Source organism: Jaculus jaculus, chromosome 5 (genome assembly GCF_020740685.1).
Source record: "Jaculus jaculus isolate mJacJac1 chromosome 5, mJacJac1.mat.Y.cur, whole genome shotgun sequence".
Classification (NCBI taxonomy): domain Eukaryota; kingdom Metazoa; phylum Chordata; class Mammalia; order Rodentia; family Dipodidae; genus Jaculus; species Jaculus jaculus.
Genome location: NC_059106.1, coordinates 109209159 through 109236998, shown reverse-complemented (window position 1 = coordinate 109236998; position 27840 = coordinate 109209159). Strand labels below are relative to the sequence as shown.

The following is a 27840-nucleotide window of genomic DNA, read 5'->3' as shown; positions in this document are numbered from 1 at the left end:
ATGGCGTCCTCGCGCGCAGGGGCGCGGGCGGCGGAGGCGCACGCTGCGGAGCCGGAGCCGGAGCCGGAGCCGGAGCCCGGGCCGCGGGAGCCCAGCTCGGTGAGGAGCGGCGGGGAAGCAGGGCGGCGGAGAGGCACCTGCCGACCCAGACCCAGGGGGCTTCACAGCCGGCTGTGACACCGTTTTCCCCAGTTTGGCAGAGTGGAGAGTGTCTAAGGGTAGTGGGGCACCCCCGAGAGAACAGGACGGGAACCTCAGTCCTAGCCAGTAGGGTCAGGACAGTCTCTGATGTCCTTATCCTAGGCTAGGGTCCTTGTCCAGCCCGCTGCAGGCATCTAGATACCGGAGACGCTTCAGGCAGATCCTGTGCATTTAGCCCCTTTCTCTCAAACCCGATGCCACCCAGGCAGCAAGAGTTTCATGAGGAGACTGTCTGCAGGGATGACTTGGCAGTGTGCTCCACAAGTGAGGTGAGGGTACTCGCTCCCTTTGCATCCCCTGTGGGCGGTGGGCTGTGGCTCTTGCTGAGACTGTGCTGGAGAGAAAGGGAGTCATGCTAAAGATTGGTTTCAGCGCCACAGTGGGGCATTCTGGGGCTTCGGTTGACCATCACCTCAGCCCGCCTCTCTTGTTTTAAAACAAAGACATTAGTTTTTACTTATTTATGAGAGAGAGAACGAGGGAGAGAATGGGCACCCCAGGGCCTCTAGCCACTGCAAACGAACTCCAGAAGCATGCGCTACCTTGTGCATCTAGTTTATGTGAGTACTGGGGAATCGAACCTCGACCTTAGGCTTCGCAGGCAAGCCCTGGGGATTCTCGCTTTGCGGGGAAATTTAGGGTGAGATTAATGGCAAGAAAGAAAACTAACATTGCCCATGAAGCACCAATGTTTAATTCTAACAACCCTGTGAAGTACATATATCCTGTGTATCTGGAAATGGAAGTTCAGTGGGCTAACTACCAGGCCGAGGTCACACAGCTAGTCTGTGAAGCATACTCAGCGGACTGTGAAAAGCTTATGACCAAAGTAGACAAAACTGTCATGATGAAGACCGCAAGGCTGTATTGTATCCCACTTTGAGCTGGATTTTCTCTGGTTGTCCTTCTAAGTTCTAAAAACATGATAGATTCATTTAATAAAGAGACTTTGTATAGGACATAAATTCAGTCATGCAGGGTTCTGCCTATTAAGTTCTTCTAGAAGTTAAGTAAATGTTCACAAATGTCAGAAAAAGAATGAATTTGTGGAGTGTGTGGTTTTCTTTTAGGGGTAGGAAACGTGTGTAGAGAGTGATAAAACTTTTATCTAGGAAGACCTTTCCTTCCAAACAGACTGTTTGTGGTGTTTGCAAGATACTGAAATAGGCAGCGTGTAATCCTCTTCTACCCCACTTCCGTCCCCAAGCAAAGGCTGAAAAATGAATCCTCGCATCTTTACACTTACTGCTTCAAAGGATACATTTTTGTTTGTTTTCTTCAAGGTAGGGTTTCACTCTAGCCCAGGGTGACCTGGAATTCATGGCGTGCGCTACCATGCCTAGCTAGATACATCTTTTTTTTTTTTTAATTATTTATTTGAGAGTGAAAGAGAGAACAGCCACTGCAAATGAACTGCAGACACATGCACACCACCTTGTGCATATGGCTTTATGTGGGTACTGGGGAATCAAACCTGGGCCCTTTGGCTTGTTTTTTTTTTTTTTTTTTAAATTTTTAAAATTTATTTATTTATTTGAGAGAGGGAAAGAGGCAGAGAGAGAGGAGAGAGAGACAGAGAGAGAAAGAATGGACGTGCCAGGGCCTCCAACCACTGCAAATGGACTCCAGAAGCATGTGCCACTTTGTGCATCTGGCTTACGTGGGTCCTGGGGAATTGAACTGAGGCCCTTTGGCTTGTAGGCAAATGCCATAACTGCTAAGCCATCTCTCCAGTCCCTTTTTTTTTCTTAATTTTTATTAACATTTTCCATGATTATAAAAAATATCCTATGGTAATATCCTTCTCCCCCCACTTTCCCCTTTGAAATTCCATTCTCCATCATATCCCCTCCCCATCTCAATCAGTCTCTCTCTTATTTTGATGTCATGATCTTTTCCTCCTCTTATGATGGTCTTGTGTAGGTAGTGTCAGGCACAGTGAGGTCATGGATATCCAGGCCATTTTGTGTCTGGAGGAGCATGTTGTAAGGAGTCCTACCCTTCCTTTGGCTCTTACATTCTCTCCGCCACCTCTTCTGCAATGGACCCTGAGCTTTGGAAGGTGTGATCGAGATGTTACTCAGTACTCCAGTCACTTCTTTCCAGCACTACAATACCTTCTGAGTCATCCCAAGGTCACTGCCATCTGAAAAGAGAAGATTCTCTACCCAAAGTGAGAGTAGCATTAATATAAGAGTATGAATATTAAGAGAAATGCTTACTGGGCAGTTTGATAAGCATAATATATCAATTTATCCAGACATCAGCAGATGTTACACCCACAGGGCTCATGACTACCCCTGTTTTAAGTTTTCAGTATCAGGGATGTATTCTCCACCCCCCCCCCATGGTGTGGGCCTCCAGTCCAATTTGAGGGCAGTTTGTTTCCACCATGACAGATGTGCCACTATTGCACCTATTGGCTCATTTGGCCTGGCTGGCCAATTATAAGGCTTGCAGTGTCCACTGTTGAGTGTCTTCACTGGTGATTTCTCTTTCTCCCATTGAACTACATGTAGAATGGCTTCTTCCAGCTTTCTGTCAGCTGGTTTACATGGAGGAGGTTATCAGCTCAGTTTCAGCAGGATTTCTCAGTGGCCTTGCAGCCCAAGTATGTGGAGCAATAGGGTCTTACCATCTATTCCTTGTGGGAAACCAAGGGCCTCGGCAATGTCCAGCCCAAATTTTTAAAACTAATTATTTATTTATAATTTGCAAACAGAGACAGAGAAGAAAGACAGCAATAGAGAAAGCTGGGGGGCAGGAGTGGGCATGCCAGAGTCTCTAGCCACTTAGCCACTGCAAACTCCACATGCATGTGCCACTTTCTGCATTTGACTTTACATGGGTACTGGGAAACTCAAGTTATTAGGCTTTGCAGGCAAATGCCTTAACCACTTAGCTATCTCTCCAGTCCCTTATTTTATTATTTATTTTATTTATTTGAAAGAGAGAGAGAATGGGCATGCCAGGGTCTTCATCCACTGTAAATGAACTCCAGATGCATGCACCACCTTGTGCATCTGCTTATGTGGGTACTGGAAACAGTCCTTTGGCTTTGCAGGCAAGTGCCTTAACCACTAAGCCATCTCTCCAGCCCTTATTTACTGTTTTTTTTTTTTTTTTTTGAGGTAGTGTTTCACTGTAGCCCAGGCTGACCTGGAATTCACTATGTAGTCTCAGGCTGGCCTGGAACTCAGAGTGATCCTCCTACCTTAGCCTCCTGAGTGCTAGGATTAAAGGCATGTACCACCATGCCAGACCCTATTGTTTTAGTTATTTTTTAAAATTATTGTTAAGTAGAAACTTTGTACAGACACATCATGTGTTGGTACCATCATTTCCCTCCTCACTACCCGCACTCCACTTATGGCCCTCCTTACTGGGATTGCTGGTATTCAACCACAGAGTTGTGGGCTGTGAGTTGTGAGAGCAGCAGTCAATCATTGTGGGATGGGGGCAATGCCTGCACCAGGGTGATGGAGACAGACACTGAGGATACTCAAGATACACCAAAGCAGAAATCTCAGATCTACTGAGAGCACAACACTGAAGTAGACTTAAAGCTCACCCACCAAGGCTCAGGTAGTACAGAAAGAATGTAAGAGCCACAGGGTGTGAGGGAATATCATTATTTTTCTTTTTAAAATTTTTTTGTTTTATGTTTATTTACTTATTTGAAAGTGACAGACAAAGATGCAGAGAGAGAGAGAGAGAATGGGCATGCCAGGGCCTCCAGCCACTGCAAATGAACTCCAGATGCATGTGCCCCCTTGTGCATCTGGCTAACGTGGGTCCTGGGGAATTGAGCCTCAAACCGGGGTCCTTAGGCTTCACAGGCAAGCGCTTAACTGCTAAACCATCTCTCCAGCCCAGAATATAATTATTTTTTAATGAATTTTTTTTGAGTCAGGGTCTTACTATAGCTCGGGCTGACCTGAAATTCACTCTGTAGTCCAGTCTGGCCTCAAAGTCAGGAATCTTACCTCAGCCTCCTAAGTGCTGTGATCACAGGTGTGAGCCACCACACCCGGCCAGGTTGGTGTGGTGCTTTATTTTAGACACCAGGCTAGCCTCACCACTATGTAGCCAAGGATGACCTTAAATTACTTACTGATCCTCCTGTCTCTACCTCTGTGGTGTTGGAATTACAGGAAGCACCATCATGCCCTCCACTGGAGAGGCAAGCACTCTACCAACTGAGCTATGCCCCAGCTCTGACTACTGAGTCAAGAGTGGAACATAAGTAAAAGCAGAGACGTCACTGAGGAGGCTCTGACTGACAGGGTGATTGGAAAGGAGGTGAAGGGTTAATTAATAGAGAGATATCTGCAGCTGAGTTGTGGAGTTAAGACAAAACATAAGATAATTTTAGTACTGGTCAGAAGTTGTAATACAAAGTATGGCCTTGGAAACAGTACAAAAACTACAGTGTCAGTACAAAAGACTATGTAGTATGGAACATAATTAGCATGAAAGTTTATTACAGTACAAGACATAACTGTGTGTCAGAGGCCTATAACTTTTCTTTTATCATAATATGAGGTATGATATTATAAATTTATCACCTTATTATAGAGAATTGTTTGAACTGTGTAACCAATTAAGGCAAGAGAAATACAGAGAAACAGCTTTTTTTTTTTTTCTGAGGTAGGATCTCACTCTTGCCTAGGCTGACCTGGAATTCACTATGGAGTCTCAGGGTGGCCTCCAACTCTTGGCAATCCTCCTACCTCTGCCTCCTGAGGGCTGGGATTAAAGGCCTGCGCCACCATGGCAGGCTGAGAAGCAGCTTTTTATAAGGTAGGCCCATCTTATTTTTAAAATGTGTATTAGTTATAACTACAGGAAGAACATGTCAGCATAAAGTTTTGGCATTTGTATTTGGTAACATCTTTGATTAGTTTAGATACCTGTGTGGGAACCAATTACCCCACAAACTGGAAACAGAACAGCACCATTTAAAGATCATCTTTCTCTAGCAGGGAACATGTCTTAAGTATCAATATATCTATAAGCAATGAACTTAAGATACAAGAAATGAGACAATTATTTAAGTAAAAACCTTGATTGAGACTGAGTATACATAGCTTAAGAATAAAGCCAAAAAAAAAAAAGGCCAAACCTGGTCAGTGTTGAGCTAAATTAGTCTGATTTTAACATACATTAGAGACATTATGATAGACATAAAGTGATTTTTTTCATCAATTACCTTTAATCATTGAACCATTTTCTAAGTTTAACACAAGGCAATATTTATGAATAGCAGAATATATAAGGCCTGCGCAAACTATATTAACATTGTTTGTATATTGCAGGCTTTTCTAGGACAGAATTAGTTTCTTTAGTTTCCCTAAGAACAAAGTTACAATGACTGAATCACCTTCTATAAGACTTAAACAATAATCTCAGTGAAAATCACCCAGCATGAACAGGACAGGAACCACCTTACGGTTAACATTTTTTGTTTGGATCTTTTTTAAGATATAATAATCTTATTAAATAATAAAAGGTTGACAAATAGAGGAACATAGAAAACTTGGTTGAGAACTTTTAAGTCAGTCTTTTACAACCATCATCATGACCAGATCAATGAGTTAAAGTTTTTAAGTTTACCACCTGAACATTATAGCATCCTGTTATCAGTCAGAGCCATCCTTTATTAGTCTGATATAAGCCCTAGGTTAATAGTCATTTTATGTATCTCAAGGAGTCTGTAATCTGATCAAGTACTTTAAGATTTAATCAACTTTGCTGGGCATGGTGGTGCACGCCTTTAATCCCAACACTTGGGAGGCAGAGATAGGAGGATTACCGTGCGTTCAAAGCTACCCTGAGACTACATAGTGAATTCCAGGTCAGCCTGGGCTAGTGAGACCCTACCTCGAAAAAAAAAATGCCTGGGGAAATGGCTTAGCAGTTAAGGCGTTTGCCTGCAAAGCCTAAGGACCCCGGTTTGATTTCTCAGGACCCACGTAAGCCAGATGTACAAGGGGCGCATGCATCTGGAGTTTGTTAGCAGTGGCTGGAGACCCTGACATGCTCATTCTCTCTCTCTCTCTCTCTCTCTCTCTCAAATAAATAAAGAAATAAAAAATATTTTTAAAAAGATTTAATCAACTTTGTCTTTAACTTTCTGTTTAAGTTTACTCATACCTTCGTCTACATACTTATTAACATTTAAAGTTTTCTCTCTAGTTTATCTTCCTTAGTCAGTTCATCTCATGACTACCAACGAGAACTTTCTTACCATAGGACTTTTAATATGACCATTTGAGTTTTTTTCTAACTTCTGCATATATATATATGTATATATATATTTTTTTGTCCCTGTGGTTAATTAGAAATAGACTGTCTGGATTCTGATTGTCCGTCTTCCCATTTTCCTAGGTCAATAGTCCCCATAGACTTATCTCTTTCTTTTTTAATATTTAGAAGGTCAGTTATATTAATTTGATATTTTGGTTTTTATGTTACATTTAGATGAGGTTAAATAAACAAACAAACTCATTAAAATGAATCTTGGGGCAGGAGAGATGGCTTAGCGGTTAAGCACTTTCCTGTGAAGCCTAAAGACCCCAGTACGAGGCTCAATTCTCCAGGACCCACGTTAGCCAGATGCACAAGGGGCGCACGTGTCTGGAGTTCATTTGCAATGGCTGGAGGCCCTGGCACGCCCATTTTCTCTCTCTCCATCTGCCTCTTTCTCTCTCTGTTGCTCTCAAATAAATAAATAAAAATAAACAAAATTTTTTTAAATAAATGAAATTTTAAAAAAAATTTTAAAAGTGAATCTTGATCTTAAACATTTAGTTTTTTTAGTAATTAGAGTTTTTAAATTATTTGTATTTTTAAATATTTTATATTTATTTATTTAGCAGAGAAAGAGTGAGAGAGAGAGCAAATGGGCATGCCAGGGCCTCCAGCTACTGTAAATGAACTCCAGATGTGTGTGCCCCTTGTGCATCTGGCTTATGTGGGTCCTTTGGCTTTGCAGGCAAACGCCTTAACCACTAAGCCATCCCTGCAGCCCCGTAGTCAGAGTTTTAACAGTAGGAAATATAGGTATAGCTCAATTTAACTTTGATTTGAGACATTACAATATAAATAAATTTATCAACTTATTACAAAAACTAAAATCTGACCTATATGAACAATTAAGTTGAGAAAAAATATGAAGAATGAAAACTTTTAAGTTAACCCATTTTATCATAGGCAACCCAAACCTTTTTCAGTGTAAGTCTTATAACCTTTTCATATCATTTTTATATCCTTTTAATGACATACCTAGCAACAGTCTTTTACCTTATAAAGTCTTTTCGGATATCTCTTTTTGTAGAAGCAAGGTTAGAATTTGGTATACAAATATATCTATTATTGTAGTAAGTATGAACAGGCATGTTATCAAAAACATAGAGGTTCCGTATTTCAAATATATTGTAAACTTGGCTTTAATAATTTAATATCATCTTAAAATATATGAGTATCAGAACATTTAATGACCATAAGCACTGGAACAATTAATAATCATAAATGTAGTCATACATAAGAACAGACTACATGAAATATAGAATACATGACATGACCTTGTTAGCCAACATTAGACATGACAACATGAAACATGGAGAGACATCCTTTTAAGATTTTAGTTTTTTATATATATGTATATATATGTATATATATATATATTTAATATTTTACTTATTTATGAGAGAGAAAGAGACAGATAGAAAAAGAGAATGGGCACACCAAGGCCTCTAGCCACTGCATATGAATTCCAGTCACATGTGCCCCCTTGTGCATCGCTTACATGGCTCTTGGGGAATTGAACCTGGGTCCTTAGGCTTATAGGCAAATGCTGTAACTGCTGAGCCATTTCCCCAGTCCCCTTAGTTATACTTTAAATTGGTGACAAGTTAATCTTAACGGGGCACCAGCCAGTGGTTTGAATTTTAAGTTGACGTTTGTGTGTGTGTGTGTGTGTGTGTGTGTGTGTGTGTGTGTGTGTGTGTGGCTTGTAATGAAAAGAAGGGGGGAAAGGGAAAGAAAGGAAAAACCCAAGAAATTGTTTAGTGAATTTAACTTTTAGCAAGGAGAGAAAAATTAGATATCCATATGTAGAAGAAGTTAAAGAGGCCCAGTAAAGACAGGAGGGTTTTTTTCTTCGTGGTAGGGTCTCACCCTAGCTCAGACTGACCTGAAATTCACCCTGTAGCCTCAGGGTGACCTCAAACTCCTGGTGATCCTCCTACCTGTGCGTCCCCAGTGCTAGGATTAAAGGTGTGCGCCACCACACCGGGCAGTTTTTTTTTTTTTAAGGGTAGAGTTTGAATTTGATTTAGTGAGATGGCTTGAATTTGGAGTGAGAGGGAGAGACCCTGGAAAGTCATAGTCAGAAGTCAGAACTGTGTGTGAGAGGTAGAGTTTTAGAAGGGACAGGATTTTAGAGGGTTTTGGTGACCGAGGAGAATTTGGAAGGTAGAACAAGAAGTACAAAGGGAAGGGTGGGAACCGAGACAAAGAAGCCGTGAAGGAGGGGACCTCGGACCACTCACCATGTCTTCTGGGGAAGTTATCAAGATCAATAAGAATACTAAAATCAAAAGCACCAAATTTAGGCCAGTGGTGGCCATTATCTAAGGAATATTATAGCCAAATTTGAATAGAGAGTGGGAGTAATTTGGCAGGCAGGAGCTCAGAAAGTTTGAGCTCCTTTAAGTTAGGCTTGAGACATGCCAAAGGAGTATTTTTTGGAACAGATAATTTAGAGCCCATTTTAGAGGACAAAGATTAGAGTGGCCAGTCCCAACACCAGGGACGTCCAGGCTTAGGGAGGGCAAACAAAACCCAAGGTTTAGGAGGGAGCATCCTCACACTCCTAAAGCTTGGGGTGTCTGGTGGAAGGACACATGGGAGGCTCCCAGAGTCTCCAATCATCCATGGCCCGAAAGTGAGAAACTCCCAGAGTTTCTAAGGTCGGAGGCAGGGCTCTCCGCCACAGACCAAGAACAAATACCTTGTCCTTGTCCTGAAGTTGTAATTTGATGAGGGTGTGGATGCAGTGGATCACATGGCGAGAGGCCTCTAGTCTGGAGTTCAAAAGTCCAGGGGGAGAAGGTGAAAGAAGAAGAAAAGGAAGAAGCCCCAGGTATCAAGCTGGAGGGACTGAAGATTTCAGGTCGCAGGCAGTTGTTCAGTTCAGAGTAATGAGCACAGTGAGGTTTTCTACTCCTGAGCCAGTGAAACATTGGCAGGAGAGAGGAAGGTGGCGGTGGGGGAACATGCAGCCCAGAAGCCCCAGAAGGGTATCCGAGTGGCAGCACCAGAAATGTACGGAAAGTGTAAGAGAAAAGCAAAAGAGAACACCGGATTTGATCTCTACAGACAAGACTATTATTTACAGAAAACAGCAAGGGGCCTCAGCTTTCCCACGATGAAGGCTGAAGCAGTGAGCCAGGCTGGGGTGTAAACTTTTTTTTCTACTTATTTATTTCCAAATTTTTGTTGTTGTTGTTTTGAGGTAGGGTCTCACTGTAGTCCAGGCTGATCTGGAATTCACTATGGAGTCTCAGGGTGGCCTTGAACTCACAGCAATCCTCCTACCTCTGTCTCCCAAGTGCTGCAAATTTTTTATTTATTTATTTATTTATTTATTTATTTATTTATTTATTATTATTATTTTTTTTGGTCTTTTTGAGGTAGGGTCTCAGTCTAGCCCAGGCTGACCTGGAATTCACTATGTAATCTCAGGGTGGCCTCGAACTCATGGCAATCCGCCTACCTCTGCCTCCCAAGTGCTGGGATTAAAGGCATGCGCCACCACACCCGGCTTGCTGCAAATTTTTATTAACAACTTCCATGATTATAAAAAATACCTTGTGGTAGTACCCTCCCTCCCCGCACTTTTCCCTTTGAAACTCCATTCTCAATTATACTCCCTCTCCATCTCAATCAGTCTCTCTTTTCATTTTGATGTCATGATCTTTTCCTCCTCTTATGATGGCCTTGTGTAGGTAGTGTCAGGCACTTGTGAGGCCATGGATATCCAGGCCATTTTGTGTCTGGAGGGAGAATGTTGTATGGAGTCCTGCCCTTCCTTTGGCTCTTATATTCTTTTTTTTTTTTTTTTTTATTTAATTATTTGAGAGCAACAGACACAGAGAGAAAGACAGATAGAGGGAGAGAGAGAGAATGGGCGCGCCAGGGCTTCCAGCCTCTGCAAACGAACTCCAGATGCGTGCGCCCCCTTGTGCATCTGGCTAACGTGGGACCTGGGGAACCGAGCCTCGAACCAGGGTCCTTAGGCTTCACAGGCAAGCGCTTAACCGCTAAGCCATCTCTCCAGCCCGGCTCTTACATTCTTTCTGCCACCTCTTCCACATTAGACCCTGAGCCTTGGAAGGTGTGATAGAGATATTGTAGTATTGAGCACTGTGGTTATTTCTTTCCATCACCATGATACCTTCTGAGTTGTCCCAAGGTCACTGCCATCTGAAAGGAGAAGATTCTCTACCAAAAGTGAGAGTAGTATTAATATAAGGGTATGAACATTAAGAGAAGTACTTACTGGACACTTTGATAAGCATAATATATATATTTAGCCAGACAACAGCAGATGTTACATGGGGTGTAAATTTATAAGGAGGATCCTAAGAAAACCAGACTGGACCAGGTGCAGTTGATAAGAAAATTGTAGCTGTTTGTGTCCTTGTTCAGAATAGGCTTCTTCAGCCAGGAATGTCTAAGGGAGGATGCTCAGATGGTCTCTGGTCCTTCAAGGCCATCTAGGCTAAGGAAAGTACCTCAATCAGGGAAGGGTGTCAAACTTCTTTATTGCCTTCAAGCTTTAGGGATAGCTATTAACTCTTTAGTTCCCTTTAGTTTACAGGGAAGATTATTAACTCTTCAAGAGGAACCAGGGATGGCTTCTAGGTTTGTGGCCTAATGAGCAAACTGTCATTTAACACAATGGGGCAAACAGGGTTAGGAGCTGGTTTAGCAGTTGGATGTCTTCTGATCATGTTATGCTTAGATTGTTGTCAAAGCACCCATGTGGGACTGTGAGTAGGCAGGAAAATTTGAGTTAGGAGTCCACTGCATGGCTTAGGGATTGTGATATTTATATACATACTCCACACTTATATACCTGACATTGTGTCAGTGCTGTCAAGGAAGAAAGAAAGAAATAGGAAGAAAGAAAGAAAGAAAGAAAGAAAGAAAGAAAGAAAGAAAGAAAGAAAGAAAGAAAGAAAGAAAGAAAGGAAGGAAGGAAGGAAGGAAGGAAGAAAGGCTCTGGTTTGAAATGCTTACTGGTGTCTGAGGGGTAAGTGTTCTCACCACAGCTTATTACAGGCTGCCAGGGGCTCACCAAGTAGCTCATAGAAACTCTGAACACTGAACAGTTATTGAGGCCACCTTCTCAGTTATCCATCACAGCAACCTTGTGAAGGTGGCAGGAATGCTGCATTTGACAGATGAGGAAAACAAGGTCTGCAAAGACAAAAAGAGAGAGAGAGAGAGAGAGATTTCTTTCAAGGACTCAAAGCTCATCCCAGTTGCTGACTTTGTAAATTAAAGAGGCTGGCTCTAGCAGGAAGCATTGGAGGAAATACAAGAAAAAAAAAAAAATTCCCTGGAAAGGGTCAGAGGCCAGAGTTTAGAATGTTTTTTCTTTCCTATTTTTTAAAAATGTATTTTATTTATTTATGTATGGGGGGAGAGGGAATGGGCATGCCAGGGCCTTCAGTCCTGCAAACAACTCCAGATGCATGCGCCCCTTGTACATCTGGCTTAGTGGGTCCTGGGGAGTGGGACCTGGGTCTTTTGGCTTTGTAGGCAAGCACCTTAACCACTAAGCATCTCTCCAACCCTGTTTTTTCTTCTCTTTCTCTTTCTCTCTCTCTGTTTTTAATTATCTCTCACTTTCTTCTAGGATTATTTGGGGCAAAATGAAGCAAAGTTGCAAGAAAAGCTTCGTACTATCATAGGGAACAAGACATGGGATGCTTACATAAGTCTTAGGGGTATAGGGAGCTGTTTTGTGTCTCATGGGTAGGGACTAATTCCTGTGTCTCCCCCAGGACAGCGGAGCTGGTCGCCTCTCATTCTGTACGAAGGTGTGCTATGGTATTGGTGGAGTCCCCAACCAGGTGGCCTCCAGTGCCTCAGCCTTTTATCTGCAGCTCTTCCTACTTGATGTGGCACAGGTGAGTGTGGGCAGTAGCCCAGGGCCCCTGCTCACATCTTCTTCGATGTCTGGTCTTTCTTCTCCCCTACGTGCTCCACGGGCCCACTCTTGCCTTGGTAGACAGCTCTTTGACTTAAGCTTAACAAGCAAAGAAGGCTGTGAAGGACAACGTCTTCAGGGATATCATTGCAGCCTGTTTATACTGGGAAAATGAGAAATCGTGGTGGTCCACATCTATAGTCCAAGCACTTGGGAAGCAGAGGCAGGAAGAGTTAAGGCCAGTCTCAGTTACACAGTGAGTCCAAGGCCACCTACCAGAGAACCTATCCAAAGAAAGAAAGAATGAAAAAGAAAGAGAGTAGGGAGAGGGAAGGAAGGAAGAAGGAAGAAAGGAAGGAAGAGAAAAGAAAATGTTCAATGATATAAGCAGTTCTAGATAAGTGAATGGTACTGTATCCACAAAATAAACTATGGTACAGTCATCAAAAGAATACTTTATACCAATTGACTTTGAGATATTTCCTGATGCACTGTCAAGAGAAAAGCTACAGTAAAGCACATGCTTTTAATTCCAGACTGGGAAGACTGAGGATTTCTGTGGGTTCAAAGCCAGCCTGGGATACAGAGTGAATTATAGAGCAGCCTGGATTACAGTGAGTCTCTGCCTCAAAAATAAATAAGTAAACCGGGCATGGTGGCGCACGCCTTTAATCCCAGCACTCAGGGGGCAGAGGTAGGAGGAATGCCATGAGTTCGAGGCCACCCTGAGACTCCATAGTGAATTTCAGGTCAGCCTGGGCTAGAGTGAGACCCTACCTCGAAAAAATAAATAAATAAATATTAAAAGATCCCATTTTAAGAAAACAGAGAAACTTTGTATATGTGTGCACATAGGTATGTGCTATACATGATTAAAATACAAGTGTGGAGAAAATTATGTAAGTTTTTAATGTCAGCTGCAGGATGAATGATAGATGATAAAGGATAAGCAAGAATGGTGGGGCGTGGTGGTGCACGCCTTTAATCCCAGCACTGGGGAGGCAGAGGTAGAAAGATTGCTGGGAGTTCAAGGCCACCCTGAGACTACATAGTGAATTACACGTCAGCCTGGGCTAGAACGACGGTCTGACTTGAAAAACCAAAACAAACAAACAACAAAAAAAGGCCAGGAGTGGTCGTGGTGCACACCTTAAATCGCAGCACTCGATAGGCAGAGGTAGAAAGATTGCTGTGAATTTGAGGCCACCCTGAAACTACATAGTGAATTCCAGGTCAGCTTGTACTACTGCAAGACCCTACCTCAAAAAAAAAAAAAAAAAAAAATCAGAAGCTGGGCTTGGTGGTACAAACGTTTAATCACAGTATTCAGGAAGCAGAGGTAGGAGGATTGCCATGAGTTTGAGGCCACCCTGAGACTACATTGTGAGTTCCAGGTTAGCCTGAGCTAGAGTGAGACCCTACCTCGAAAACCAAAAAAAAAAAAAAAGTAGTTATTTATGTGTGTATGTATGTATGTGGGTGCACACAGCCCAGAGCATGTGGAGAAGAGGTCAGAGGCTGTCTGTCCTACCTTTGAGACGGGTAATCTGGCTGCTACAAACAAGTCTGGCCCTTGAGGAGCTTTACATGGGTGCTAGGTAGCTGAGCCAAGGGCAGCACCTTTAGCTGCTGCGTCATCTCCCCAGCCCCCAGAAATCAGTTTTACGGGCTAGAGCTGGAGAGTTAGAGCTTGTCTCAATGAGTGAGAACTGCAAAAGCATGAAAACCTAAGTTCAGATCCCAGTACCCATGTAAAAAGCCAGGCTATGCATGCTTTTGACCCCAGTGACGTCATCATGCACACTGGATGTGCATATCTACAAACATTCATACATCATGGGCTGGAGAGATGGCTTAGCAGTTAAGCGCTTGCCTGTGAAGCCTAAGGACCCCGGTTCGAGGCTCGGTCCCCCAGGTCCCACGTTAGCCAGATGCACAAGGGGGCGCACGCGTCTGGAGTTCGTTTGCAGTGGCTGGAGGCCCCAGCGCACCCATTCTCTCTCTCTATCTGCCTCTTTCTCTCTCTTTCTCTGTCACTCTCAAATAAATAAATAAAAATAAACCAGAAAGAACTTAAAAAAATACATAAATAAAAGAAGTTGTTGCTGTTATTATTAACAAAAACCATTCATACACCAGACATGTATGCACATCTAGCACACGTGTTGTACACACACAGTGCTGATCTGAATCCATGCTATGGAATGTGCTCTGTTGAGTGTATTGTTCATGCAGTCAGAAAAATCAGTGAAACATTTTTATTGTGAACCCAGATGTCTACCTCTGTCACCCTAAGTCACCTCTCTGACTCTTCTGTGGCCTTAACTGTGCTCTCCTCCTCCCTGTCCATTTCAGATCCCTGCTGCACAAGTGTCACTTGCCTTGTTTGGAGGGAAGGTGTCTGGGGCAGTTGCTGACCCTGTTGCTGGCTTCCTCATCAACAGAAGCAGGAGGACTGGGTCTGGCCAGCTCAGACCCTGGTGAGCAGCCTCCTGGTGCTTAAGACCCACCTTGAGCCTGATGTCAGCTTGTTATAACCTCTTTCTTTCTTCCTTTTTTGGTTTTTCAAGGTAGGGTCTCACTCTAGCCCAGGCTGGCCTGGAATTCATTATGTAGTTTCAGGATGGCCTTACTCATGGAGATTCTCCTACCTCTATCCCCCAAGTGCTGGGATTATGCCCAGTTCTGTTTTTTTTTTATTTTTTTTTTTAGGTAGGGTCTCATTCTAGCCCAGGCTAACCTGAAAATCACTATGTAATCTCAGGGTGGCCTCATGACAATCCTCCTACCTCTGTCTCCCTAGTGCTAGGATTAAAGGCATGTGCCACCATGTGCAGCATAACCTGCTTCTTTCAAAAAAAATATTTAAGATAGAGATTGAGGAAGAGAGAGATAGAAAGAGAGAGAGAAAAACAGAGAGAGGGAGAGAGGGAGGAAGAGGCACATTGTGATAGAATGGGTACACCAGGGCCTCTGGCTTACCTGGGTACTGGGGAATCGAACCAGTCCTGGGTTCTTAGACTTCACAGTCAAGCACCTTAACCACTAAGTCATTTCTCCAGACCTCTAAAAAAAACCTTTTTAAAGGGTAATTACTATGGATTTCTAGGAATATTCTTTTTTATTTATTTGAGAGAGTCAGGTGGAGAGAATGGGCATACCAGGGCCTACAGCCACTATAAACAAACTCCAGACACATGTGCATCCTTGTGCATCTGGCTCATGTGGGTACTGGGGAATCAAACCTGGGCCCTTAGGCTTCCAAGGCAAGCACCTTAACAACTAAGCAATCTCTTTAACTCATAACCTGCTTCTTTTTTATTGATTTATTTTTATTTTTTTATTTTTCTTTTCAGAGAGAGAGAGAGACAGAGAGGAAAGACAGAATTGGCATGCCAGGGCCTCAGTCACTGAAATCGAACTCCAGACGCTGGCGCCACCTAGTGGGCACATGCAACCTTGCACTTGCCTCACCTTTGTGCGTCTGGCTAACATGGGATCTGAAGAGTAGAACATGGGTCCTTAGGCTTCCAGGCAAGTGCCTTAACCACTGAGCAATCTCTCCAGCCCCATAATCTGCTTCATATATATACATATAATTTGTTTGTTTATTTGACAGAAAGAAAGAGGCAAAGAGAGAGAGAAAGAGAATGGGAGTGCCAGGGCCTCCAGTAACTGCAAAGCAACTCTAGATGCATGCTGTACTTTATGCATCTGGCTTATGTGGGTTCTGGGGAATCAAACCTGGGTCCTTTGGCTTTGTAGGCAAATGACTTAATCACTAAGCCATTCCTCCAGCTCCTTAATGGACACCCTGTATGGACAGTTAGGAGTTAAGCCTGGACAGTATTGCTAGGGTCAATTGTGTCATGCAATAGCTCAGAACACTCTCAGGGACTCTCAGCCATTGAGACGAGGCTATGAAGCCCCCAGGACTCCCAAGGTCTAGCCTGTGAGTCAGTGTGGTCAGTCTGGGCTAGAGGCCATTGCAGGTCTCAGAGGACTACAACTTCCTTGTGCTGGTTCCTCTGCCCTTAGTGTTGCAGGGGAAGGCAGTGCTGAGCCTGAACTCAGGGCCTTTATGCACACGACCCAAGTGGTCTACCACCCAGTGATGCTTGTAGCCCTCCAGTATCAAAATACAGGTGTCACAAAGTACCAAGTACCCCAGCAGTGAATGCCCCTTCCACTACTCTGCTCTGCCTGTCTCCTTAGCTTCCACTGTGAGAGCCTTGGCCAGGGCCTCTCAAGGGGCAGGGAAGGGGTAAGGGTAACCCTAACCCGGTCAGGCCCTTCGAGTCCTGGTGCTGCAGACACTATAGCTCAGCTGTGCTTTTGCAGGATTCTGGGCTGCATGCCCTTCATCGCTGTGGCCTACTTTTTCCTGTGGTTCCTGCCCCCCTTCACCAGCCTGCGAGGCCTCTGGTACACCACCTTCTTCTGCCTGTTCCAGGCCCTGGCTACGGTGAGCAGGAGGCCTCCCTTCCTGGGCTTGGTTCTCGTGAGCTCCACTGCTGGCTGTGGTCACTATTGGTGGTAAGGGTTTTGGGGGCCACAGACCTACTGCTCTTACCTGGTCATCAGTGCCTGGAACCTGTCATCAGCTATGGTGACTCTGCTTAGGGCTCTTGCTTTTGAGACTCTTAACTCTGACCTTTAGGTGATCCATAGGGATGTGCCAGATTGACACTTGGGTGCCTGGGTGGGACAAGGTGATGGCTGGCCTTAGCATGACAAAATAGGGAGACTTTCCACACTCATCAATGTGAGTGTAGGGGCCATACTAAGCTCTGTTGGGCCACCATAGTTCTTCCAGGTACCTTACACGGCGCTCACTATGATCCTCACCCCCAGCCCCAGGGAACGGGACTCTGCCACTGCATACCGTAAGTGCAGGCCTGAGGCCAATGGGAGGCACTGTCCCTGGGATCCTGCACCTAGCCCTTGTGGATCACCTTTGCATGCTGTGTCTCAGGGATGACCATGGAAATGGCAGGGACGCTGATGGGAGCCACCCTCCATGGGCTCATCGTGTCGGGTGCTCACCAGTCTCAGCAGTGTGAGGATGCTGTGCTCCCCAGGAGTGCGGCTGTCTCTCCAGATGCGGTGAGTGCCTGAAGTGACCTCCTTTGAAGGGTCATCGTCTCTTTCCTCTGGGGCTGCTCTGGCCCAGAGGCCCTAGCCCCTCCTTATCTTTTGAGGGCCTCACTGCACCCTCATTCCTTCTGTGCTGCTTTAGCTGAGTTAATGAGCCTCACATCCCAGCAGGTTCTCTGCTCAGTCTGTCTCCTCCTGGTTCGGTCTAGACATAAACTAGAACAACAGATCCGCAGGCCATCTGCAGGGAGGTGGCACACTCCAGAGAAGGGACAAAGTGAGGGAGACACCAGGCAGGGCAGGAGGGGCCTGTGGGAAGGAAGAAGATAGAGGCTTGTTGTGTCCTGAACACAACAAGGCAGTGTGAAGTGGTGAAAGGAGAGGGTAAACAGAAGAGGCTTCTTTCCCTCCCTCAGAACAGACTCCTCTTCAGCCATGGCAGGACACACAGCTACTTTATCCATCAAGTTCATCACTTATTTCCTCTTCTTTAAGCACATGACATTATTCTGCAGTCCTGGGGGTCCTTTTACTCCTTCCTCCTTCTCAACCCTCCCCCCCCAGTCTACTACCAATATGTCCGTTTTTCAGACCAGAAATTGCTAGAATTGATTCAATTATCTATATCACACTGCCATACCCTGGCCATTCTACCATCCTCTCTCACCCCGCCCTCAGCCTCTGACATAGCATCCAGTCCCTCACCATACCTCAGCCATCAGGGGTTACTGTCAAGAATCTGAACATAGGAAACCCTCACCTTAAGGATGTGGCACAGGCTGCCCCTCCCCTGGCTTAGCTGTGGACCTCTTTAAATTTCCTTATGTTGGCATTTTTGCCTGTTTGTTTTTACCTATCTATCACCTATCATTTGTTCTATCTAGAGACAGTGTGTCTAAACTAGGCTAGCCTCAAAATCCCTACCTAGCCAAAAATAATCTTGAACTACTGATCCTTCTGCCTCCCAAGTGCCAGGCTTATAGATGTGTGCCACCACACCCAATTTATTTCCTTGCCTTTAAAGTAATATTTCAGATTTATAAGGAGGCATCAAGTTATTCTTCTCAAAGTGGGGTCCCTGTGTCTGGGAACATGGTAGAAAAGCAAATTCTGGGACTAGAGGGATGGCTTAGCAGTTAAGGTACCTGTGAAGCCAAAGGACCCAAGTTAGATTCCCCAGGACCCACATAAGCCAGAGGCACATGCATCTGGAGTGTGTTTGCAATGGCTGAAGGCCCTGGTACACCCATTCTCTCTCTCTCTCTCTTTCTGTCTGCCCTTCTGTCTCTCTCAAAAACAAAATAAAACAAAGATTTTTAATAAATAAATGAAAGAATGAAGCCAGGTGTGATGACACACACCTTTAATTCCAGCACTTGGGAACCAGAGGTAAGAGGATCACTGTGAGTTCAAGGCCACCCTGAGACTACATAGTGAATTCCAGGTCAGCCTGGTCTAGAGTGAGACCCTACCTTGAAAAACCAAAAATAAATAAATAAATAATAAATAAAAATAAAAAGATAAAAGAAAGCAAATGTAGGATGTTAACTCACTTCCCCACTAGGCCCTGCACCAATCAAAACATTGCAGCCTCCAGCCCTGGGACCCACCAGGTAGGTGTCTTCTCTGTGCCTTTAGCTAGGATGGGTGAGTTGCCCTCTGACTGTACCATAGTACCGCCTTGTTGGGGCTAGAAGCCCCTCCTGAAACTCTCTCTACCCACTCCAGGCCCTCATTTCTGGGAGGTGGAGTTTCATGTGAGCACAGGTCCAGAATCTTTTTTTTGCAAGGTATGGTCTCACTCTAGCTCAGGCTGACCCGAAATTCACTCAGGGTGGCCTTGAGTTCACAGTGATCCTCCTACCTCTGCCTCCTGAGTGCTGGGATTAAAGGTGTGCCCCACCACGCCTGGCTTGTTTTTTTTTTTTTTTTCCTCAGGTAGAGTCTTACTCTAGCCCAAGCTGACCTGGAGTTCACTATGTAGTCTCAGGCTGGCCTCAAACCTACAGAGAACCTCCTACACCTGCCTCCCAAGTGCTAGAATCAAAGGTGTGTGCCACTACACCTGGCTGCATCTTTCTTTCTTTTCTTTTCCTTTCTTTTTTTTTTTTTTTTGAGGTAGGGTCTTACAATAGCCCAGGCTTACCATCACTCTGTAGCTTCAGGCTGGCCTTAAATTCACAGATATCCTCTCTCAGCCTCCCAAGTGCTAGTGCTAGGATTAAAGGCATGAGCCACAATACCCAGCCTAGCACCATGCATTTTAAAAACTGTTTTAGGGCTAGAGAGATGGCTTAGTGGTTAAGGCACTTGCCTGCAAAGTCTAAGGACCCAGGTTCAATTCCCCAGTACCCACATAAGCCATATGCACAAGGTGATGTATGTGTCTGGAGTTCCTTTGCAGTGGCTAGAGGTTCTGGCACATCCATTCTCTCTGTGTGTCTCAAATAAATAAATAAATGTTTTATTTATTTACTTGCTGCTGCAAACAAACTACACATATGTACTACATTGTGCATCTGGCTTTACATGGGTATGGGGGAATCAAATCTTGGCCATCAAGTTTTGCAAGCAGGAGCCTTTAACCTCCTGTGCCATCTCCCCAGCCCTTTATCTGTATTTTTGTAACCGCTGTATTCTCTCTGAACAACAAGTAATACTGTACTGTTCTGCTTTCTGAATTCATCTGGGCCACCACGTGTCACAATGCTATGGAGTTGCCCTCTACCCAGCCCCTTATTGGCAATGGGAGGGGACAGCCATATCATTATAACTTCAGGGTCCAGAGCACCAAAGTCAGCAGTTATCCAGGTTTGCTGAGTAAGATAGGACAGCAAACACTTTGAACCTTTTTGAACCCTTTTGAACAGAGAAAGCAAAGAGTCAGAAAAAGGCACGTAGGTAGCAGGACTTTTCTGGACTCTTAGACCTATCTACTGACCGACCCAGAGGAGAACCCAGCATCCTTGGATATAACATGAGGTTCCTCTGCCAGCACTGGGAGGTACCCCTGATGGCCTCCATGGTTAGAGACATCAGGCCAACCCAATTCTTCCCTGCCCTACAGACTCGTCTTTACTGCATCGCAGCTGCTGTGGTTGCTATGACTTACCCTGTGTGTGGCGGCTTGCTCTGCCTAGGAGTGAAAGAGCCACCAGGTATGGCGGGTGTGCAAGGCAGACACTAGAAGCTGGGCTTCTCCTGGGGGTGGGTTCTGAACTTTGCCAAGCCATGGTGTGACCTTCCTGTGTTGCAGACTCTTCTGCCCCAGCTTCAGGTCAGGGCCTGAGCTTCCTGGCTGGGCTGGGCATCACTGTCAGGCACCCGCCCTACTTGAGTCTGGTAGTCTCCTTCCTGCTCATCTCTGCTGCAGTCCAGGTATGTCAAGCTGTGCTGACCTTGCATACACATTCAGCATGCAGCCCCTCAGCCTAACAGTTATGCTTGAGGTTGGTTTTTCTTTTGAGGGGCAAGGGAGGAGTTTGCGACAGGGTTTCATGTAGCGTAGGCTAGTCTTGAACTTGCTATGTAGCGGAAGCTGGCCTTGAACAATATATTGCTCCTCATGCCTCTACTTCCTAAGTGCTGGAATTATAGGTATGTACTACCATGCCCAGTTTAGGGCTGTGTGTGTATGTTTTAAATAATTTTATTTATTTGTAAGCAGAGGGAAGGAAGAAAGGAGAAAGAGAATACCTGTCTCTTGCTGCTGCAAATGAATTTCAGATACATGTGCCACTTTGTGCATCTGCATTTATGTGGGTACTGGGAAACTGAACCCAGGTTGTCAGGCTTTGCAAGCAAGTGCCTTTAACTGTTGACTCATCTCCCCCCCCCCACCCTCCCGCACTCAGAGCTGGTGCTGGGAGCAGAGGCCTGAGTGGGGTTGTGGTGTTGGGGAGTCATTTGGCTGGCCTTGTCTCCATAACTCTGGGCCGTTTGGCAGAAAGACTTTAGCACCTACATGTAAGCAAGATTACGTTTATTCAGTGAAACTGATAAGAGCTGGCCATTTCCTTAAGATCTATGTTTGTGTTGCTGGGATCAAAGGGTTTGTTTGTTTCCCAACTTTGGGGTAATCTTTTGTACTGAGAAGTGATTGAAGTGCAAAAACTCTGTAACAGAAAGGAGTTTTCTTGATAGAAACCTGTGTGAAGGTCATGGAATTTTTGTCCATAGGAAAACTGTTTGTAAGAAGATATTAAAAAGGACTGCTGAGGGCTGGAGAGATGGCTTAGCGGTTAAGCGCTTGCCTGTGAAGCCGAAGGACCCTGGTTCGAGGCTCGGCTCCCCAGGTCCCACATTAGCCAGATGCACAAGGGGGTGCACGCATCTGGAGTTCGTTTGCAGAGGCTGGAAGCCCTGGCACGCCCATTCTTTCTCTCTCCCTCTATCTGTCTTTCTCTCTGTGTCTGTTGCTCTCAAATAAAAAAAAAATAAATAAATAAAATAAAGGACTGCTGAGAAATAAACCAGGGTTCAGTCCTGGACTGGAGTCCTTACTTTTGTTCTTTCTCCTGACTTTTTTTTTTTTTTTTTTTTGGTAGGGTCTCACTCTGGTCCAGGCTGACCTGGAATTAACTCTGTCATCTCAGGGTGGCCTTGAACTCATGGCAATCCTCCTACCTCTGCCTCCCGAGTGCTGGGGTTAAAGGCGTGGCGTGCGCCACCACGCCTGGCTCTCCTGTCTTTCTGTAATCCTCATTCCCCATCAGGCCAAACCCTTTCAGCTGGCAGGCTCCAGCATTGTGGGGTTGGGGTTCTTAGGAAGCCCAATCTGGGAAGGTATCCTCTTATGTTACTTGAAGTTAGTGAAGTCTACCTGCTTTAGAGAGACAGAGAGAGGGAGGGAGGGAGAGGGAGGGAGGATGTGTGTGTGACAGACTCTAGTTGGCTTTGAACTTACTATATAAGTTTCTCCACCTTCCAAATTGCTGGAATTACAGGCATATGCCACCATGCACAGCATTTCACTTAATCTTAGCTGTGCAAGGAGTGACGGGGGACTAGAATGGTCATATATTTGTGATGGGGACAATCCTCTGTGGGGAGAAACTGCATGGCAGCAGGTATTTAGTTCAAGGACACGAGGAAGAAATCAGACTTGTGATCCCATCCTTGCGTTTGATTCTGAGTTTCTGCTGTTCCCTGCACATGCCCACTTCCTGTCCACCTCCTCAGGTGGAGGAGAGCTACTTTGTCCTGTTTTGTATGCACGCATCCCGACTACACGACCACATCCAGAACCTGGTGCTTACCATCCTGGTAAGGGGGACTGGGTGTGAAAGCCAGGACCTGTGGGGGCCTGAGTTGGGTACATGTGTGGCCAGAGTTATGGAGGTCACATTCTAGTCTCTGCTTTGGTTTTACTCCAGTAGAAGGTGGAGCTGGGGCCAGGGTCAAAGTCAGTAGCTACTGGTTCAAACCAAGAAAGGAGCCTTATTCATTTATTATTATTATTTTTAATTGGAGAGGTAGACAGAGGAAAAGAGAGAAAAAGAGATGGGTGTGCCAAGGCCTCTAGCAACTGCAAATGAATCCCAGATGCATGTACCACCCTGTGAATCTAGCCTAGGTGGGTACTGGGGAATCGAACCTGGGTCCCTAGCCTATACAGGCAAGCACCTTAACCACCTCTCCAGCCCAGGAGCCGTTTTATTGTATTTTAATTTTAATTTTTTGCTTTTTGAGGTAGGGTCTCACTGTTGCTCAGGCTGACCTGGAATTCGCTATATAGTCTCAGGGTGGCCTCAAACTCATGGCAATCCTCCTACCTGTGCCTCCCAGGAGCTTTTTTAAATGCAAGAACTTTGAGATCCTGGAAGAAGGCACTGGCTACCAGGTCCTAGTGTGATGATGCTATCTGCTCACAGGTCTCAGCTGTACTGAGCACCCCACTGTGGGAGTGGGTTCTTCAGCGATTTGGGAAGAGGACATCAGCATTTGGGATCTGTGTGAGTGAGGCAGGGGGTGATGCCTGGGGGGCTGAGGAGGTAGCCATGGCACTGTGTTCCCTTGTGTCTGCCAGGCCTGGCACAGGGCCAGCAGCAGGGCCTCTTAATATTCATGAGATGAGTGTGTCCATGAATGAGCAAAGTAGGAAAGAAGTACACGGACCAGCTTATAAGTCTGCCTCCGCAGGTGATGGTGCCTGCTTCAGTCTTGCTGGTGGCTGTGCCTTCAGCGCCCGTGGCTTACGTCGTGGCCTTTTTCTCTGGCGTGAGCATTGCCGTGTCCTTGCTGCTACCCTGGTAGGCTGCATGAGGGGAAAGGAGGATGGGATGGGAACCTCACTTGCTTCCATATAACCTGATGTCCCATTCTCCCGGGCTAGCCTGTGCAGGAGATGAAGGGCACTCTCCATCTGGGCTCCAACAGTAAGAATGGTGGGGAACACAGACATAGCTGGCTACATGTCGGTTGGTCTTGGGCAGAGTAGATCCCGACCCAGTCTCCATTCCCCAAGGGCTCACAAGCTTTCAAGGAGATAAAAAGAGCTAGCTCCATGCGTCTGTCCTCAGGTCCATGCTGCCAAACGTGGTGGATGACTTCCAGCTCCAGCAGCAGCAGCACGGCCCAGGCGTGGAGACCATCTTCTACTCATCCTATGTCTTTTTTACTAAGCTTGCAGGCGCAGGCGCCCTGGGCATCTCCACCCTCAGTCTGGAGTCAGTACCAGGGTTGGACACAAGAAGGAGATGCAAAAGAACCAGTAGGGTGGGAAGGGAAGGATAAAGCCCCCACTCTACCAGCTAGAAAGCACCCTGAGTCTGGAGCACAGGCTCCATTCTGTGCAGTCTGAGACGTCACCTCCCTAGGTTGCCCTGTGCACATGACTGAGGGGGATTTCTGGAGAGGACTGTGTCCTTTTGGAGGCCCCAACTCTGGGTTTACTCCATACTCCCTCCTGCAGAACTAGGCAGAACTGACCAAGAAATGAAGTTTCAGGAGAGGGTAGAGTTGGGGGTGGGGGGGATGGCATGCCTGATTCCTATACCCAAGGCATCACACTCAGGACTGACCTCATGGATGGGGTGGTGTTTCTCCAGGTTTACAGGATATAAAGCAGGCGCCTGCCAGCAGACAGAGGAGGTGGTATTCACTCTCAAAGTCCTCATTGGAGCTGTGCCCACCTGCATGATCATTATTGGTCTGTGTATCCTCATGTTTGGCCCCTCTCCTAGGGTGCCAAGCCAGGACATCCCTTGCCAGCTAAAACTTCGGAGGTGGGCAATGCATGTACTTGGGTACACACAGGCAGGGCTCCCAGCTCCAGGGCAACACACATGTACATCAAAGCCTAATGATTATGCATGTCTGCTGTACTCCAGCTGAGCTGCCCTGCCTTTGGGGACTTGCCTTAGCTTCAGTGACATTATTTGCTCTTAGATTTTCTTTTTTGGTTTCTCGAGGTAGGAACTCACTCTAAACTGGAATTCACGACTTAGCCTTAGTCTGGCCTTGAACTCATAGTGACCATCCTACCTCTGCGTCCCATGTGCTGGGATTAAATGAGTGCCACCAAGCCTGGCCTGCTCTTAGATTTTCTCATACTCTCTAACGCCTGATTTCTCAGTCTTTGGACTACCTGGTGGGTCCCCGTATCTCCCTGGGTCCTCTGTCTACCTTTGTACCCTAAAATACCTCACATCTGTGGCTCCTAAAGCTGCCTCCACCCTGTGCGACCTTCCAGTTCCACTTCCATGTGGACAACTCTCAACGCTCATCTGCACTTACTGCCCCACAGGCATGTCAGCCAGGCTCACAGCCCATGACTGAGCTCAGCTTCTCTTTCTGTGCCCCCTCAACCTCGGTGAATGGTACCATTATCTGTCCTGGTGCCAAAACCTGGGAGCTTCCTGCTCATCCTTCCCATGGCAGCCTGGCAGCTCTCTAACCTTGTCTTTCCCCTACCAGAGCGCTGATGCCACTGCCTGGGAAGAATGTGCTGGCTGCTTTCCCCAGGACAGCATGGGGTCTTGCAAGCTGGGGCTATATTTTATTCATGCTTATATTCCAAGAGCGCTGCACAGAGCCCAAGTCAGTACTCAGGGGGCATGTGCTGCCATATCAACACCACGCTCACAGATATTCTTTTTCTTTCCTTTTCTTTCCTTTTCTTTCCTTTTCTTTCCTTTTCTTTCCTTTTCTTTCCTTTCCTTTCCTTTCCTTTCCTTTCCTTTCCTTTCCTTTCCTTTCCTTTCCTTTCCTTTCCTTTCCTTTCCTTTCCTTTCCTTTCCTTTCCTCTTTCTTTCCTTCCTTCCTTCCTTCCTTCCTTCCTTCCTTCCTTCCTTCCTTCCTTCCTTCCTTCCTTCCTTCCTTCTTTCTTTCTTTCTTCTTAAGTTTTTTTCAGGTAGGATTTTGCTGTAGCCCAGGCTGACTTGGAATTCACTATGTAGCCACAGGATGGCCTCAAACTGACCATGCCCAGTACCACAGATGTTCTTAACTGAGAAATACAGGAGCACATGTCCATCGTACACAAGTCCACCCAAGGTGGCACTAAGTTGAATCATTAGCTCCTCACTTCTCAGAGCTGATGACATCAGACTTCAGCAGAGTATCACTCCAGCAATGCACAATGGAGACTTGCTTGATAAGATGTGGAGGAAGGGGTGGAGCTTTAACAGGACTAGGAAGGAGGGAATTGCTGGCAAGATAAGGAACTGAAACGTCTGTGGAACTCTGTGTCATGGCAGAGACCTAGTCTCACCCCCATCTTTCTTCTTGGCTTCTTCTCTTCCCACAGGAGGACCAGCTACAGTCTTGCCTGAAGTTTTGGGAAAGAGTGGGAGCCTGCGCCTTCTGGGCCATCTGTCCTCAGTCCTTGAGCACATACGTAGCAGCTTAGCATCAGCACTTTCTGCTGTGGCATGGAGACTTAGTGATCTTCTGAAGGGAGGGGCCTGAATCTCTTGCCTGTTGATCACAGAGCCTCTCAGGCTGGTTTCCATGACTGTCAGGCAGCCTCAGACATGGAAAGCAGCCTACTGCAACTACTTTTGTAAACAGCAAGCTCCTCCCAGCCTGGCCTGCACTTCTGTGGGAGCACCAGACCTTGATGGGAAAGCTCCCACACAGGAAGACAAGACACACAGGTTTGCTTGCCCCCAGGCTCCACACAGAGGGCCCGAGGCACCACATGAATGGGCAGATTGGACAGTGACATTTCTGAGACATATCGGTAGATTCAGAGACTAACCATGAGGAGAGAATGGGGAGAGAATGGGGATAGCAGTGGGGAAAAGACTCAGTACAGCCCACCCTGGCATGTGGATGTCTCGCCAACATTTTGCTGAGCTCCCCAGAATTGACAACACTGCTTTTATCAGTAGACAGAGGCTGGCATGAGCTGCAAAAAGACAATCATTTTTTTTAAGTGGGAAATATTGTTCTCAAGTTCTATTCTATAGGAATTATGGTTTTCTTGAGGTCATGTCTTTGAGGAAGATCCACTGAGGTTTATTTTTTCAAAAACAAATGCTTATAATACCAGCACTTGGGAGATAGAAGTAAGACTGAGTTCAAAGCTAGCCTCAACGACATGGTGAATTTGAGGCTAGCCTGGGTCACATGAAACTGTTTCAAAAGTAAAACAACACAGGGCTGGAGAGATGGCTTAGTGGTTAAGGCGCTTGTCTGTAAAGCCACAGGACCCAGGTTCAATTTCTCAGGACCCATGTAAACCAGATGCACAAGGTGGCACATATGCCTGGAGTTCGCTTGCAGTGGTTGGAGACCCTGGTGCTCTCATTCTCTGTCTCTCTCAAATAAATAAAACATAAATAACACACACAAAAAAAATGAAGGGTTGGACTGAAGAGATGCCTTAGTGGTTAAGGCACTTGCCTGCAAAGCCAAAGAATCCCAGTTCGACTCTCTAGGACCCACATAAGCCAGGTGCACAAGAGGATGCAAGCATCTGGAGTTTGTTTGCAGTGGCTGGAGGACCTGGCATGCCTATTCTTTCTCCCTCTCAAACAAATAAATAAAATATATTTTTAAATGAAGAGTTTCTCTTCCTGTGACTGTGGACTACCTTACCTCCCAAGGCTGGAGTTCCTTGGAGGAAAAAAGGCTATCTTAGCTGGGCATGGTGGCTCACGCCTTTAATCTCAGAGGTAGGAGGATTGATTGCCTTGAGTTCCAGGCCGGTGTGAGACTACCCAGTGAATTCCAGGTCAGCCTGAGCCTGAGCCAGATCCTATCTCAAAAAACAAAAAGAAAAGAAAGAAAACTATCTTAAACCTGGCTAGTGCTCCAGCCATATATCATATATCCCTGATATGTATTCCCTTAATTAAGAATACCATGTA

General features: G+C 45.6%; 1 protein-coding gene across 1 annotated transcript; it reads left to right on the top strand.

The window, feature by feature from the left end:
- On the top strand, positions 1-27222 carry Mfsd2b (major facilitator superfamily domain containing 2B). Its single transcript, XM_045149171.1, has 14 exons — positions 1-99; positions 12282-12407; positions 14783-14907; positions 16769-16892; positions 17235-17313; positions 17403-17533; positions 20592-20682; positions 20781-20902; positions 22706-22789; positions 23398-23478; positions 23666-23775; positions 24046-24192; positions 24574-24750; positions 26274-27222. The coding sequence occupies exons 1-14, from the start codon at positions 1-3 to the stop codon at positions 26296-26298; spliced, it is 1521 nt and encodes a 506-aa protein (XP_045005106.1). The 3' UTR covers positions 26299-27222.
- The last annotated feature ends 618 nt before the right edge of the window (positions 27223-27840 follow it).

What these genes read in the sequence shown, in the direction of transcription:
- Mfsd2b (XM_045149171.1), top strand. Translation starts at nt 1, where the DNA reads ATGGCGTCCTCGCGCGCAGGGGCGCGGGCGGCGGAGGCGCACGCTGCG. An exon ending in GGACTCTGCCACTGCATACC is followed by an intron (nt 17,314 to 17,402) that starts GTAAGTGCAGGC and finishes GCTGTGTCTCAG; the next exon opens with GGATGACCATGGAAATGGCA. An exon ending in TGCCAGCTAAAACTTCGGAG is followed by an intron (nt 24,751 to 26,273) that starts GTGGGCAATGCA and finishes CTCTTCCCACAG; the next exon opens with GAGGACCAGCTACAGTCTTG.